This window comes from Acipenser ruthenus, chromosome 7 (genome assembly GCF_902713425.1).
Source record: "Acipenser ruthenus chromosome 7, fAciRut3.2 maternal haplotype, whole genome shotgun sequence".
Taxonomy (NCBI): Eukaryota; Metazoa; Chordata; class Actinopteri; order Acipenseriformes; family Acipenseridae; genus Acipenser; species Acipenser ruthenus.
In genome coordinates, this window is record NC_081195.1 from 27,945,605 (window position 1) to 27,961,994 (window position 16,390).

General features: G+C 42.6%; 1 protein-coding gene across 1 annotated transcript; it reads left to right on the plus strand.

Moving 5' to 3' along the window:
* Nucleotides 1–5,521: 5,521 nt before the first annotated feature.
* LOC131737578 (uncharacterized) lies at nucleotides 5,522–15,080 on the plus strand. The gene is made up of 3 exons (XM_059027832.1): nucleotides 5,522–5,542; nucleotides 12,797–12,875; nucleotides 13,796–15,080. Exons 1-3 carry the CDS (start codon nucleotides 5,522–5,524, stop codon nucleotides 14,377–14,379), a joined length of 684 nt encoding a protein of 227 aa, XP_058883815.1. The 3' UTR covers nucleotides 14,380–15,080.
* Nucleotides 15,081–16,390: the final 1,310 nt, after the last annotated feature.

Genomic DNA, 16,390 nt, shown 5'->3' on the forward strand with positions numbered 1-16,390 from the left:
GACAGTAACTGTTGAAATATAGGTTTTTATAGGTGTGCCTAAAAATACTGTGTGCAGAAGATTTGTGAAACGAAAACGCATCATTAGCTAAAAAAAAAAAAAAAAAAAAAGTAGCCTACGGTAACGTTATAAAATATGTGAAATGTGTCTTTTCTATGACCAAAAATGCTAAAATTCACAGCAAAAATGATTCAGTATGTGTTAAGCACCAACTGACTCTTGACCATTTTGCCAGTAGGCCTATAACGAGCATGATAAAATTATATACAGACAGTGTATGTGGTTTTATACGGCACTGTATATATGCCTACAATACATCTTGCATTGAGAAAACACCACTGGAATCGGAATAAACGAAATTATTATGTAATACAGTTCACGTGCAGCATGGTTTTGGTAAGTAGCATTTTCTAAACTATATAATTATGTGCAGTATTAAAATAAGTTAAAAACATAGCAAATCCACAAAACCAACGAAATACACAGTGTATATTTGACATTTTATTTGTAGTGTTCTGTGTAACACGGGCCATCGTTTAAGCTGAAGCAGATATACGCGTTTATCATATTATCAACAACACCAACGTGTGTTGTAAAAATAAAGCAACAATTGTTTTGAAAACTGTCCAAATATTTACTTGGTGGCTAAGAATGAAAAATGTCAAGATAAAAATGCCATTATTATATGGAAATTGTCAAAATAAAAGGGGAAGCTAGAAGAATTTACCAGTCAGGACAACGGCTTTTAAATACTACTATTAAACTGTATCTGTTGGTAATGTGGTTTCTTCTAGCGGTTTTCAAACTGGGGTACTCGAGAAAAATTCTGAACTGGCAGACAACGCATTTTATTCAGTACCACTTGCCTATCTATTGCAAACTTTTGTCATGTAATCAACATTTAATTGCTAACACCAGACTGATGTGCTGTGACAGAGCGTTCAGCGCACACACAACTAATTTACATATTAAATATGTACATTTTAAATAAGCCCTGTTGTTTAAATGTAATATAAACAGTTGGGCGGTTACTGCAGTCTGTCTGGGATACAAAAAAAGACATTTTAAAAAACTAAAAGCCTAGTCTTTAACTCGTTTTATTTCCTGTGTGCGTTCATGCCTGCAAGTCGATATTTATTTGTTTCAATGACCCGATTAAAGTTTATTGTAACTTAAGTACTATTGGTTCATTTCAAAATACAGAATGTATGGCCAGTCAGAAACCGCAGTATTGCCATGCGGTCTAGTATTGCCAAGCCGTTACTTCTGGTGTGAGAGTAGCAAGAGTTTTTAGCTTTCAATTCAGTGAAAAAATGTGGGTTGTTTGCTCATTACAAGTACATTACTAGCAAAGGGCAATCAAGACGAAATACCATCAAAGATTAAAAACGCCAAAAATGTCTTGTGACTGAAGCTCTCTCCAATTTCCCTGCCATCATCAGTGATTTGCGTGGTAACAAGCAGGGACATCCATCACACTGATACTTGGTAAGCGTTTTATTATTTTTTAATTAGCATCAGTGCTGTAGGTTTTAGTCACCAATAATTTAAAAATGCCACACTGTAAACCCCGATAAGTTCTGCTAACTCAAAAAAATTGAGGCAACTGATTGCCTTTGATTTTTTGAGTAATGAAACTTAAAATGAAAATGTATACAGTACTTACTATTCTTAGTTAATATAATTTTCAAGTTTAATTAAACTATACTTTAAAATAGTATGATGATGAACTCAGTTATTTTGCTAATTAAAACTCAATACATTGAATTAACAACAACTTCCCATTTGAAGTGCACTTAATGTATACATATTATGTCGCCATAACTTAATGTGTTTGTGTTCTGCTTACTGATTTATTTTCTTACACTTATTCTTATTTTCTTTACTTAACATTTTTAAGTTGTGGTAACTTCAATGTAAATTAAAAAATATAACTTAGTGGAACTCAAAAGGCAATTGTACGGTTAATCAATTTTTTTTAGGCAACTGATTACCTGAGGTTAATTGAGTAGCACTAACTCAAACTAAATAATACGTGCAATATATAAAGTTAACCCAAATAAAAAAAACATGTTCAAATGCATAATTAAAACATGAAGAATGTTTTATCGTAACGATAACAATTTGAAAATTGTGTTTAACAAAAGGTGCAATAATGGTGTCATTACCACATAAAGTATTTGAGAGGTCTGTTACTTTACACAGTGCAACTTTGCTTTGTAGTGTGAAAAGAGGTTAAATGATCCTGTCTCTCTGAATCCCAAATCATCGCCAAGCCCCTACTAGATACTCCCATTGAGATGCTAGGAGAAGAGTAAACATGGTAAAATAAAAAAAAAAATCCATCCAGCCTGTCAGAAGTCAGGGTGGGGTTGTTACTCCTAGGAGCTAGGGGTCTATTTGGGATTCAGAAAATGACTATGACCATTTTGAGGGAGCCTCTGCTTCCAGATGTTGATAGTCTCTGAGAAAAAATAAAAAAAACATTTACCATGAGCTTAGTGCTTTTCAACAATAGAAATTCTCTAGAGAAAGCTCACCAGAAGCATGTTGGCAGAGTATGTGAGCAACCTAAAAATTAATGTTAAGTAGAATCAACTGCATCAAATGATTATCAACAAACTAAAGCTGGGCTCATAGGTGCTGCCCACAACTGTATTACAACAATTCTGTTACGTCACCTTCACCTTCCACTCACCTGCCTTAGGCCATATGACTAAAGTAAAACACTTCTGTGGCCTGTAAAGTTTGCTTTCCCTGTTAGAAAACAAAAACTCAGGATTTGTTCTGTATTCCAGCTACCATAACAGGTCTTTCAGTGCCCTAACTAAGATCACAAGAAAATAAGAGAAATGAAACTCATACACTGGCTGCAAACTCAAAATGTCTTCCACAGTATAAAAATAATGCATCCACCAGAACCCAGGCAGATCGTGTCTTTGGTCAATCACTACACATGTATCAGCAAGTCATTCTTGAAAGCCTGTAGTCTTGGCTTAAGTTTCCCATCTTCTAGGCCCAGCAGGATTTTCTGAACGAACTCAAACGTGTTGGCCAGTTCTTTTGGATAACTCAGATGTAGAGCATAGATCAGACCGAACATTACCAGGAAAGCGTCAGCCAGTCTGGGTAGGTTGGTCACCATAACTTCACTCTCCAGGACAATGGAAATCTTGATTTGGTTGAAGTGGATCGGCTTTTCAGCGTCATCACTGACGACTGTAAGGATGGCGACTGGTGCATCACCAACATCTGGCTCATCAGAATCCTCCACCTGAAATGCACAAATGACAGGAAAAGTAGCATTTAGAAGACCAAGGTTAAGACTTCAGTGACTGAAATAGCTTTAAAAACTTACTGTATAACAACCACAGATTGATATAATGTTGAATTTGAAATGCGCACAATCAACACACACACACCAGAGGGGCAAAAAACTAACCGTGCATGTCTTAAAATCCTGAGACCTTCTTGCGCAGCAACACAGGAAGGGCACGGAGCACAGTGGTACGCCTTGTGTGGACATCATGTTGGTCCTGAAGAGACAATAATCCCAAGTCCATTTTGAGACATAGATCTGATCTCAACATCAAGCCCAAGCCTTCACGCCCTATGCACTCTGGAGATCTGACAAGATTTGGCAGGTGACAGCAATATGCCATACATTCCAACTAGCCTATCAGAGGTCTATGTGGAGCTGCTAGCATATTGCCTACACCTGTCATATCTTTTCAGATCTCCAAAGTGCACAGGGCAGGAGGGCTTAGGGTTGACCTTCATATTGGATCATACTTGTCTACCTGGCACACAAATCTTGTGAATAGTTAGAATGGATACATCATGCATCACACAAGTACCAGTACATGAACCCTCAGATCACTAAAGTGATAACAATGTACAAGTATTCCAACCAGACCCGAGTCAAATAGATTATGCTTGATTTACTTTGAACCAGGTCTGATTCCCATCTTTAGATATGCAGTGACCTAATGACATATGCATTGACCATCTTACCTGTAGATCATGAATCCTCAGAATGTCAGCCAAAGCATCAGATGTCTTTCCTGTCTTTGCCCTCTGTCGGTATAAGGTCATCAAGCGAAGAGTGTGGCGGTCAAGCTCTTCATAAAAGATGTTCGGCAAGTTCTGGTTTGTGATCCGTTGGAACTCGGCATACACCTACACACAGAAACGACAGACAAGTGACAGTATTCAAGACAAGTTATTTAATTAAAATTATATGGAAAAACAAAATATTGCTGAAAAAACAAAGCTGTGCAATTTTACCTGCGACTCCAAATGTAGAGCCGGCTATCGCTCAAGGATATCTCACAGGTGGTCTGTTGGTGACTACCTCCTGCCGCCGCAGGACAAATGTCGTCTGCATCATCCTATCGATGAGGGGTAGGGTTTTCTCAGTCTTCTGAACTTCTTGGATTATCTCCAGCCTCTGTCTTTCAAGACTTGCCATGTCCTGTCCTTTGGGGAAGTCAGGCAAAAAGTTCACTTCAGGACACTTGGGTCTCTTTATGTTTGAGTGCGATGGTTCAATCTCTGGATTACTTCTGCTTCATTTTCCTGCGTTTATACTGACCTCTTGACATCCTGGTCTCCTCAACTTGGTTCTGTAGTTACCCAATTTGTATTTTATGCTGTTCTTCCGTCCATACCAGCCAGTCTCAGATCCAAGCTCTTTCAGGCAGGGGTGTTTGGAAACAAGTGCTTCAGCTGCTTTGAAACTGTATATAGTAGCTGCAAGTTTCACTAGGATGTCATGCTTTTGATCTCTAGATAACTGAAGACACTTTCCGTTTCTTTCAAAGACAGTGTTTCCTTCTCTGAGCTTCAATTCTACCTCATAAGCAAAAGTGGGCATGGGAAAAATACCTGGCAGCCATCTACTAAGTCGCTCTGGAGAGGACACATCTGACAGCAACTCTGTGTCTGTAGTTGAAATAGAACTGTTTCCACCTCTGCCATGAAAAGTTTCAGTGTAGCTTTCTGTGGCAACTCGTCAATGTCCACTAGGGAGATAAGTTCTCCATCAAAATCAGGGTCTTCGTACTGCAAGCTAAAGTCTGCATCCAACTTGAGCTTGTCCTTCAAAATGCTTTTCAGGTCATCAACAGACTCAGGGAGGGCTTACCTCTGTCCCTCCCTAACAGTTTCAAAACAAAAAATAAAATACCTTTACTTGATAACTATCATGGAGCAAAATACTCAGCTACACCATGTTAAAGGCTGCTAACGTTAGACCTATCTTGTCATAGCCACCTGGTCTACTCTAACCCACCATTTTGTGCACCTGGCGCCACCATGCGATTTCATCAAAAACGTGCACGGCCATCCAACATTACAAGTTTCTTCTGGCTTTTTGCAGGCTAGCTAGCTACTAAAGTTAACAGGCTAGCAGGAATGGCTTCCATAGCTACATGCAACCTATTTGAAACGAATGGAAGCTTGAATTATTTTGCTAGCTACCCAGGTTGATAAGTAAACGACAGGGCCGCCGAGAGCCGTCATGGGCCCCGGGGAAGGACTGGTATGTCTCGCTACCGCGTGTATAATAGTCATTAATCTGAAGCTTACTTAACATCAAATAACATACGTTTTTAGCATAAACTACATTAATGGTGTTGCTATACACTTTTATTTATCCTGTGCCAAAAATAAACCACTCATCTCTGCTCTTAACTAATAGCCTGTATTGGTGAATATATTTGTATTTTAAGCGATACCGATTATTCTCTAATTGTGTTTACCACCAGCTGAAGAAAGTACTTTATTTATTTTATACGACACCATTTTTCTAACAAACTGCTGCACCACGTTGTTTTGAGGAAATTATAGATCTTAATAATAGAATAATTCATACTGTGGTGTGTGTGTGTATATATATATATATATATATATATATATAAGTTCTCCCTTCATCAGACCCCCCTTCGGGGCGTTGGGCCCCGGGGAAATTTCCCCATCTTTCCCGTCCTCTCGGTGGGCCTGGTAAACGTTACATAGTCCAAAGCTGAAGACATGTTAGAAAGCTGCCAGTTAGTTGCGTTAGATAGCTAGCCATTTAACGTGTTAGCATAGGTTTGCACAGAATTCTTGCCCCTCTCAGACTCTGACCTCTCCTCCCTGCTCCAGGGTCACAAACCCACCACGTGTGCCTTGGACCCCCTCCCCACTCACCTCTTTCAAGCTGCTGCTCCTGCTCTACTCCCCTTCATCTCCTCAATCCTCAACACCTCTCTACTTTCTGGCATCTTTCCCTCTGCCTTCAAAAAAGCCTCTATCACTCCCCTCCTCAAAAAACCTACCCTCGACCCCACCTCCCTCCAGAGCTACCGTCCTGTCTCCCTCCTACCCTTCCTCTCCAAAACCCTCGAGCGGACTGTACACCGCCAGCTCTCTGCTTTCCTGTCCAACCACTCTTTGCTTGACCCTCTCCAATCTGGCTTCCGCTCTGCTCACTCCACTGAAACCGCCCTCCTGTCTGTCACCAACTCACTTAAGTGTGCCCGAGCTGCCTCTCTCTCCTCTGTCCTAATTCTCCTCGACCTCTCTGCTGCCTTTGACACTGTTGATCACTCTATTCTACTATCATCTCTTGCTGACCTGGGGATCTCTGGCACTGCTCTGGCCTGGTTCTCCTCCTACCTCTCCAACCGCACTTACCAGGTAACCTGGCGTGGAGCAACCTCCACACCTCACCCTCTCTTAACTGGAGTCCCCCAAGGGTCAGTCTTGGGTCCTCTCCTGTTCTCTCTCTACACCCGCTCCCTGGGCCCCCTCATCGCATCCTATGGTTTCTCATACCATTTCTATGCTGATGATGCTCAGATTTTCCTCTCCTTCCCCACCTCTGACTCCACCATCTCCTCCCGTATCTCTACCTGTCTGTCTGCTGTTTCCTCCTGGATGCACTCGCATCACCTCAAACTCAACCTCTCTAAATCTGACCTCCTTTTCTTTCCCTCCTCCTCCCCCTCCTCTGATCTCTCTATCTCTGTTCCTCTGGAATCTACCACACTCTCTCCCTCTTCCTCCGCTAAGAACCTTGGAGTCACCCTGGACCCCTGCCTCTCTTATTCCCAGCACATCTCCACTCTGGCACGCACTTGCAGATTCTTCCTGAGCAACATCCGAAGAATCCGACCCTTCCTCACCAACTATGCTACCCAGCTCCTGGTCCAGGCCCTGGTACTCTCCCGCCTAGACTACTGCAACTCCCTCCTGGCTGGCCTCCCTGCATCCGCCACCCGTCCGCTCCAGCTCATCCAGAACTCTGCTGCTCGCCTGGTGTTCTCTCTACCTCGCTTCGCCCACGCTACTCCACTACTCTGCTCGCTCCACTGGCTCCCGATCACCGCTCGCATCCAGTTCAAGACTCTTGTACTAGCCTACAGATGCCTTGATCAGACTGCACCCAGCTACCTCCAGACCCTCATCTCTCCCTACACCCCCACTCGACCTCTCCGCTCTGCCTGCACTAGAAGACTGGCTCTACCTCCGCTACGCTCCCCTGCCTCCCGAGCCCGCTCCTTCTCCACCCTTGCTCCGCAGTGGTGGAACGACCTTCCTACAGATGTCAGGACTGCCCAGTCCCTGACCACATTCCGGCGCCTCCTTAAGACTCACCTCTTCAAACAGCACCTGTAGAACTCCTCTGTTGTATCCTGGGACACTATCACCCTTCATTTAAATGTGCTTTATTTTGCTCTTATCTGCCCCCTATTTTACTGCATTTAATACTGTACTTCAGAATATTGTAATCTGCCAAGTGTTTAACCTGTAGTACTTTGTATTTAATCATATCCTGATGTAACTATCACTATTTAATCATATCCTGATGTAACTATCACTATTATCTGCTGTATTATTGAATTGTGGTTTGTCACACTTGAACAAAAGTTATTGTATTTCTTGCTCTTATTGTATTACTTGTATTGTAACACTTGAATGTATTTGTATTTGCTTGCGATTGTAAGTCGCCCTGGATAAGGGCGTCTGCTAAGAAATAAATAATAATAATAATAATAATAATAATAATAACCAGGAGGTCCCCGGTTCAAATCCCACCTCAGCCACTGACTCATTGTGTGACCCTGAGCAAGTCACTTAACCTCCTTGTGCTCCGTCTTTTGGGTGAGACATAATTGTAAGTGACTCTGCAGCTGATGCATAGTTCACACACCCTAGTCTCTGTAAGTCGCTTTGGATAAAGGCGTCTGCTAAATAAACAAATAATAATAATAATAATAATAATAATAAAGCTCTTGACAAAGCTGAAGGCGTCTAAAACATAGCAAATATATGTAAACAGTGCTTACATCATTGAATCATTAGTCGGTTGAGAAGCGAATGCAATCGACATTCGTACTCCCCGAGACCTTATCCGCGGGTACACTGCTCGTCAAGTGTGGAAAACAAGTGTCCAGGATTGCAGTGAGACAAACAGGCAAACCAGCCAATCGCACCGACGCGTTTGTCCAACGTCATGCAAAAAATACACCCAATTGGCTAGCCTGCATTTGAAAATTGCCTTTCGTAAATTTCAAACATAGATTAGTTTAAAATAAAAACAGAAATATTTTAGATTTTTAGCATCTGCATCACAACACAACTATCCTGGTACTTATTCAATTCATTCTCAACTCAACTGTGATAGCTAGCTAGCTTTCCGGCTAGTAAGCTGATTTAGCGGGCTGACAGCTGAGCAGAAATGAACTGTTAAATTCGTAAAATTATAACAAACGATACAGACTTGATCGTAATTCGAAAGTTTACCGTATACAATTTCTCCACCGCCGCAGACAGAAGAGATTAAATGTTTAGTTAACCTACAATATTAGTCACTCCAGGAAGAGCCGCCATGTTTTAGATGATTTTTCTCGACCGTGCCAATGACGTTTGTGACGTCACACGTTAATAAACTCAAACTGAAAAGATTTGTGTGTCAGCAAATCTAATATCAGAAGTTCTCTTTACATAAAATCCCACATATAGTTAATTTGAATCAAAAACATAATTGCTACAAAATCAAAACTGAGTTGCAAGTTAAGGGAACCCAAAACGTTTGTGTCAGTACTACTATTTTATACCTTTTGTGTTTCCAATGCTTAATTTATTCAATGAGTTTAACTATTCGGGTTTACAGTGCAGTAATATGTTTTCATATTGAGGTGAGCTGTAGAGATGCGTGGATAGTGAACTTTTCTTTGCCTTCTTTTCTATAACTTTATCATCAATATAAATACATGATCGCAGTAAACTTGTGCGCGCGAATTAAAAAACAAAACTGTTAGCCAATACTGTAAAATGTCGCAGAAGAAAATCCACTCGTTTTTTCAGCAAGAGTGAAATAGAACAAACAGAACAACAAGTTGTAGAAAATGAAGACTTGAATTTGGAACACCAGAAAAAAAAGAACAAACAAAGCTCACAAGCGTCAGATAAAAGAAAAAGAAAACAAGCAGCAAAGTTTCAGCCTTATTGCAAAACTCTGTTTCCATGGGTTGTATATAGTATTCTAACAATGTTTTTTTTTTCTTTTTATTGTAAAAAGACATACATGTTATAAGTAATTCATAATGCATTCTGTGTCTGTATGTAGCTTTTCAGGGCAAATAAATCTGGTTCTTGAGTTTTAATGTTCTAAAACTTTACAACTGTAAATTACCAATGTATTTAAACTGTAGAGCATTATTAAAATGGTTTAATTAAATAATTGTTTTGGTCAATACAGTGATTTAAGGTATAAAATAAAAACAGGATTCATAACACCCTTGAAGACTTGAGCTGTGCGCCAGTAGTGACTACTGAATATCTGGAGTGACTAATGTTTTTAGAAAGTATTAGTCACTAGTGAAACCCAGGGGAAACCCTGATCACAATCCCCTAACTAACCTACTCATGAGCCGGTATTCATACAATGACTCCTGCTGCTTCATACGGCCTTGGCTGGGAATTGCCTTCACAAGCACCGCTTGCAGTCTCAAGGTTGCGTAGCTGTTGTTCCTGCAGAGCGGACCCTCTCCTCCCGAGTATACGCCGCTCCCCTCTGGCATGGTGTTACAGTCGCTTCGAACCATCTCCCGCGGATGTTTTTACACTGACGGGCACTCGGTCAAGACCTGCCCACCTGCTGATTGAGGTCCAGCACAGCCAATCACTTGCTGCACTTCCCCTCAACCAAGCCTAGCAGGCAGCAAGTCTAAATCGAGCGCCCGTCTGTAAACAATAAATGTAATAAAACAAATCAACTCCAAAACACACAATAAACCCATTTCCCCATAGAAATTATACCAACACTAAACACACGTGCAGGGCAATCACCCTGCTACAGACACAGTAAACACAGATCTCTGCTTTGCATTGGAAAGGTTAAGTGGAACAGTTGAAAAGAAGCTGGATAAATTTGGGGACATCATCTACGCATATGGAAGCGAGAGGTTTGGAGTTGAAAAAAGGAAGGAAAAATTACAAACTATTCCTGGAAAGTCTAGACGGCAGCAGGAGATTGAACACTTAGAGAAAGGAGACAGCTGAGGAAGCAATGGAGAAGAGCAGAACAAAGTCAGAAGGAGGGACTCAATCTCTTACAAAGGGTCATAAAAGATAAGCTTGCAACATTGCGCAGAGCTGAGCGCCTACGGAAACGCTACAAAAAGAAGGAGCGTATGAGAACTAACTTTTATAAAGACCCATTCAAATTTGTAAAGTTATTCACCAGTGAGAAGAATGGCACACTAAAAGCATCTAAGGTTGAGCTGGAGAGATATTTGGAGGAAACCCATACAGATTCAAAAAGGCAGGAGCCTATGTCAATTCCTTCAGACATCCCACCTATCATTCCACCAGAATACCAAATGGAGGACTGTGCACCTAAGTGGAAAGAAGTAGAGCAAGCTGTGAAAAAAGCAAGGGCTTCATCACCACCAGTTTCACCCTATTTCCCTATTAAACGTAGAAGGCAAGATTTTCTTCAGCATTATTGCTCAGAGATTGTCAACTTACCTATTAAAGAACTGCTTCATTGGCAGAAAAAGCAGGCATTCCATGTTTCACAGGATGCTTAGAACACATCAATGTGATCTGGCAACAAATTCAATCAGCTAAAAAGGAGAGGAAGGAGCTCCATGTGACATTCCTGGTTTTGGCTAATGCATATGGTTCAGTGCCACATGAACTTCTTTGGGCAGCATTTGATTTTTTCAGTGTACCAAAGACAATAACAAATTTAGTGAAAGCCTACTTTGGAGATTTGCAATTTAGTTTATCAACTTCAGAATTCAGCACTACATGGCAATGCCTAGAAGTTGGAATAATGGCAGGAATAATGTGCTGAAAACTGGAAGAAAGTGGGTGGCAAAGAAAGCTGTGGAGGATGCAAAGGCTGCCCTTCGAATTGGTGATATCATGGGGCAAGTTCAGCATGGAAGAGGGGGTCTTGGTCTCAGTTCAGCTCCTCCTACACGGCACAAGGCAGCCCCAGCTCAATGGAGGAAGATGGTAGTCAACAAGGTGCAAAAGCAGGAGGAGAGGTTGAGTTGTATAAAGGCCATTTCCCAGGCCAAGCAGGGAGAATGGATGAGATGGGAGAGTGTGGAACAACGCAAGATTGGCTGGCAAGACCTATGGTCAATGGAACAGAGCAGGATCAGTTTCCTCATCAGGTCAACATATGATGTTCTCCCATCACCACAGAACCTAAACCTCTGGGTAGGAGAGGATCCCTCATGTCCTTTGTGTTCATCACCTGCAACATTAAGGCACATTTTGACAGGATGTAAGGTGGCTCTTAGCCAAGGACGGTTTACTTGGCGCCATGACCAGGTGCTGCGATGTTTGGCCTTAGCATTGGAAGACAAGCGTAACATGACCAATAAGTTGCCACCTGTTCCATCAAAACATTACACACAAAAGACAATATTCCTCCGCCCAGGAGAGCAACCACCAAGAAAAGGTGTTAAAACCAATCCTCGCTCAGGACAACTGGAAGCTGCTAGAGACTGGAAAATGCTGGCAGATGTTGGTCAACGACTTATTCTTCTACCTGAGATTGCCACCACTAACCTTTGACCAGATATTGTCTTGTGGTCTGGATCAGCACGCCTTGTTCATCTGGTAGAGTTAACAGTGCCATGGGAGGATGCTGTAGATGAGGCGTATGACAGGAAGAAACTGCGGTATGCTCAACTAGTGTTATAGAAATGTTACAGAAAATAGGACTGACTCGACATAATGTACTGGCATTTTGTTCTCCCATAACCTTGCTCACATAACCTTGTATGCTTTGCTAAAGATAAGGAACCGCAAGATGCCTACACTGCAGCTGCGGCTGTGAGAAAAAAGGATGAGCCAGACGTGTCTTTTTGCACGTATACCCAAACCACCCATCCTTTTTATCTGCTTGCTTAGTTTTATGCCAAGTATGCATAGTTATAAGTTTTCTCTTATATGCTAATACCTGAATCATCATTGGCTAACCCTCTGCCTTGCTGACAATTTTAAGGTATATAAGAAACAGATCTAACTCTGTATGTTGGAACACTGCTCGATGATTATCTAGCACCCTGTGTGCTGAGAGTGTTCTCAGTTTGTAAACTTAAGAAATAAAGGCCTGTGTGTTTGGAACTCGCAGTCTCTCTTCCTTTATTAGAATTTCCACGACAATTCTTGGCGACCCAGGTGGGACGGCTAGCTCCGTTTTCCGATTGTTCCCGGGGACTTTGAGGTTAACCGTGCACGGGGGCTGCTTAGGAGTGGCTCAGGGAACCACACTCTGAAATAGTTTCGGAGGAGAAGGACCCGCCTTGAACCCGGCTGGGAGCATCGGTGGACGGATACGCCGTACCGAACAAAGACAAAGGGTGAGACTGGTTTTCCTCATACATAAAATAGACCAATTGGTAAGGTTCTGGGAACCTGATAAAACCCGTTCTGGGAACGGGCTGCGCAGAAAGAGTTCTGGGAACTCTATTGTCTAGAGGACAAAAAAAAAGAGACCACGTGGTTCCTGATCCGGAAACAGGTAAATTAAGTGATTCGACTGATCTATGAATAATACTAATAAGTAATTACAAATGAAACTAGTTAAAAAGATATCGTATGAAATACCAAATATTGAACTAAAAATAATAATTGAAAAAATTAAATGCACAGTTTAAAAAAAAAAAAAGTCATACTACTAGTGTAGTTGATCAATATACCAAGCGCACTGTTGGATGGTCAATTAAGAAAAGTTATTTTTCTGTGCAGGTGGTGCAAATAAAAATAGGCAGTGATATAGTGTGGACGACAGATAACCATGTGAATGAGTGAGTGAATGAGTGTTATCTGATAATTGTGTGTGTGTGCGCGTGTGGGTTTGATTACAATGAGGTCAAGTAATAGTAAAAAGGAGGTCTGTCTCCCGGACACACTGGTTGGACCGGGACGAACGATGGCTGATAAATGGGGTCGCGGTGTTGTAGACCAGGTTGTTCTGTGGCATAAAATAGCTGATTTTCCACTAAAAGCAACCCAGAGTGAAAGGAAGTTACAAGAATGTAGAGAAAAGTTCGAGTTTGAGAAGACAAAGAAAGAGAAAAAGACTGGGATGGTTATAGGAAATGGGAACGAGAAGCAGAAAGACAAACAGCATTGCAGGCTAAAAGCATAACGGTAAAAGCAAGTCAGAAAGATAGTACTGAGGAAGTGAAAAAAAGAAAAAAAAGACAGAGAAACAGAGATTACGATGAGGAAAGGGACTGCCCCCCCCCCCCCCCGTATTGTGTTCCTGTTTCCACAGCCCCTGCTCCTGCTCCTCGGCCCGACCGGCCCGTCCAGGTCCATCAACAGCCTCCGCCCACAGCAGAGAGTCCGCTGCCCGCACTTCCGCCTCTGATATCCACCCCAAGCAACCCGACAGGTTTCCAAGGCGGTTCCCGGTGGACTTGGTCCCCTTGGTCGCCCCCTGGACTGAGCTTCTTATCATCGCCAGAATCCCCTGAGACATCAGGATCTTCCAGCACGCTCACTACACGGTTGGGACCAAAAGGCAATCTGAACAACGCCATTATCATGGCCCCCCTGACAGCGTACTGGCTGCCAGAGGTCCTGATTCAGCGCACCTGGAGACAAGATGAGATTAAAGACATTGCTAAAGACTTGCCCGACCCAACTAAGGATGCAGTTCAGTTCAGCGAGCAGATGACCCGTCTTGTGCGTCAATACAAACCCTCTGCCGCTGAAATACGGCACATTATGCGATGCAAATTAAAGCTTCGCTGGGAGGACATCGAAGATACTTTTGACGAAAATCTGACGTGGAAACCGGCAGGGGATGGAGAATATCAACCGCAGTTTGAACAGTTGCTGGACAGATTGAAATGACAATACCCTGCTAAGACCGATTGGGATGCTATACATAGAGCACACAGCACTCCAAAGAGTCTCTAGAGGAATATAGACAAAGATTGGAGACGTGCTTTCGCAAACACAGCGGACTCCGACCAGGCACCGATGAATACAACAGTCTTTTAAAAGCAGCCATAATAAACTGACTCGTACCTGCCCTGAATAAACAGGTAAGGATGACATGCATTGGATGGGAGACGGCTCCCCTCATTACATTGCAAGCACGCTGAAAGACAACAACAGAAGCAAGAGAGCAATCAAAAGACAAAAGCTGAAAAAGAAGGAGTTAAATTGCAAGCAGCTCAGCTGGCTTATTATCAGGGCAAAGGACCAACCCGAGGCGGATACCAACGCGGACGGGGCGGACATGGGACGGGGGGTAGGGGGAAGCGGAGGCGGTGGCAACAGAAACTTCCACAACCAGGATAAAGACACTAGTTGCTATAATTGTGGCCAGGAAGGACATTTTGCTAGAGAGTGTCAGAGACAGCAGCAGCAACAACAACAAACCAACGAGAGTAACTGGCAGAGCGCTCCCCCACCGCAAGTATCACTATACAAACCGAAACCAGAATGAAACGAGGCAGGGACAGCTGACACCAAAACAGCGAACAAGCAGTACGTGCTAACTTTTTCTAAACCACAAGAAGCCCCCACCGTTGATCACTTCGTGAATGGTGAGTCATTTGAATTCTTAATTGATACTAGTGCTGCAATGTTTGTCATAAATGCTAGAACTATGCATAACCCAATGATATCAAATGAATCAGTAAAAACAGTGGGAGCCTCGGGAGTAGTATTGATGGAGAAAATGATGATGCCTTTACCCGTACAATATGAAGGGAAAATGTTTATGCATCGGTTTATTTTCTCAGAATGCTGCCCTTGCAACCTAGCGGGACGAGATCTACTATGTAAATTCAATTGTGAAATGAAATGTGAACAAAGCAGAGTTACCGTCTCGTGTCCCTTGGTGATGGCCCAAATGATTGAGACCCGTAGTTGGTTCTATTCATGGGATATACAAAACGGAGGTGAATAAATTGAGGAATTATTTAAATTGGCTCGACAACATTGGGGTCATGAAACTGGGTTTATATCACCTTATGCCTTACATTGCACTGCCCTGTACTCACCTTTATCAAGAGATTATGAATTTGAGAGAGAGTGGTTAGCACAACCTCCATCTAACGAAACAATCACGTGCAGCGCCTTGTATATCGGTTTACGCTTTTGTGTTGCAGCCATTAAACTAAATAGCGATCAGTTTTTACTTTACCACACAACTGACTCTGTGCCACATATAAGCATAGCAAAAACCGATGATGTAGAGTGGAAAGATACTGGTGTCTGGCTTAATTCTGTGTTGCAGGTGACTGACTGGCAAAGTGAAGATGGGTTCAAATTCTCCCCCAGTGCTCGCGCTGTTTGCGCTCCTTTCTTTTGGGTCACGCCTGTCCAACGGGGAATCCATGGGGCAGAGAACCGAGATGCGCCCCTTGAGGAGGCACTGGGAGGCACGTTTTCACCCTTGCTGATCGGCCTCCCCGATTCTCTATGGGCAAAAGATAAGTATGATATTGGCCTTATGAAAGGGGCAGAGCCCCTAACAGTCACACCAAAAAGCACACACCGGCCTAGCTGCGCCCAGTATCCTCTCAGCAAGGAAGCACAGGAAGGCATTGCTCCTGTGCATGCATCTTTGGTCTCTAAAGGAGCTATCGTGCCCTGCCCAGACTCGCCTTGCAGCACCCCGATTCTCCCGGTCCGCAAAGCCTCGGGAGAATGGCGATTTGTCCAAGACCTCAGGTTAGTAAATGACGCGATACATGCAAGGGCCCCTATTGTGCCAAACCCAGTTACTGTTTTGTCAGCTGTTCCCCCTGGTGGAAGCAAACTCATCCAGTATGTGGATGATTTGCTTTTATGTTCTGAAACTCAGCACGCGTGCGAAACTGATACAAGAGCTCTTTTAGAGTACCTAGCT

Excerpts from the sequence above, each read along its gene's own strand:
- LOC131737578 (XM_059027832.1), top strand. The coding sequence starts at position 5,522 with ATGGGCCCCGGGGAAGGACTG. Across the intron at positions 5,543-12,796 it reads TGGGCCCCGGGGAAGGACTG|TTTCGGAGGAGAAGGACCCG; the intron begins GTATGTCTCGCT and ends ACTCTGAAATAG. Across the intron at positions 12,876-13,795 it reads GTACCGAACAAAGACAAAGG|CCCCTGCTCCTGCTCCTCGG; the intron begins GTGAGACTGGTT and ends CTGTTTCCACAG.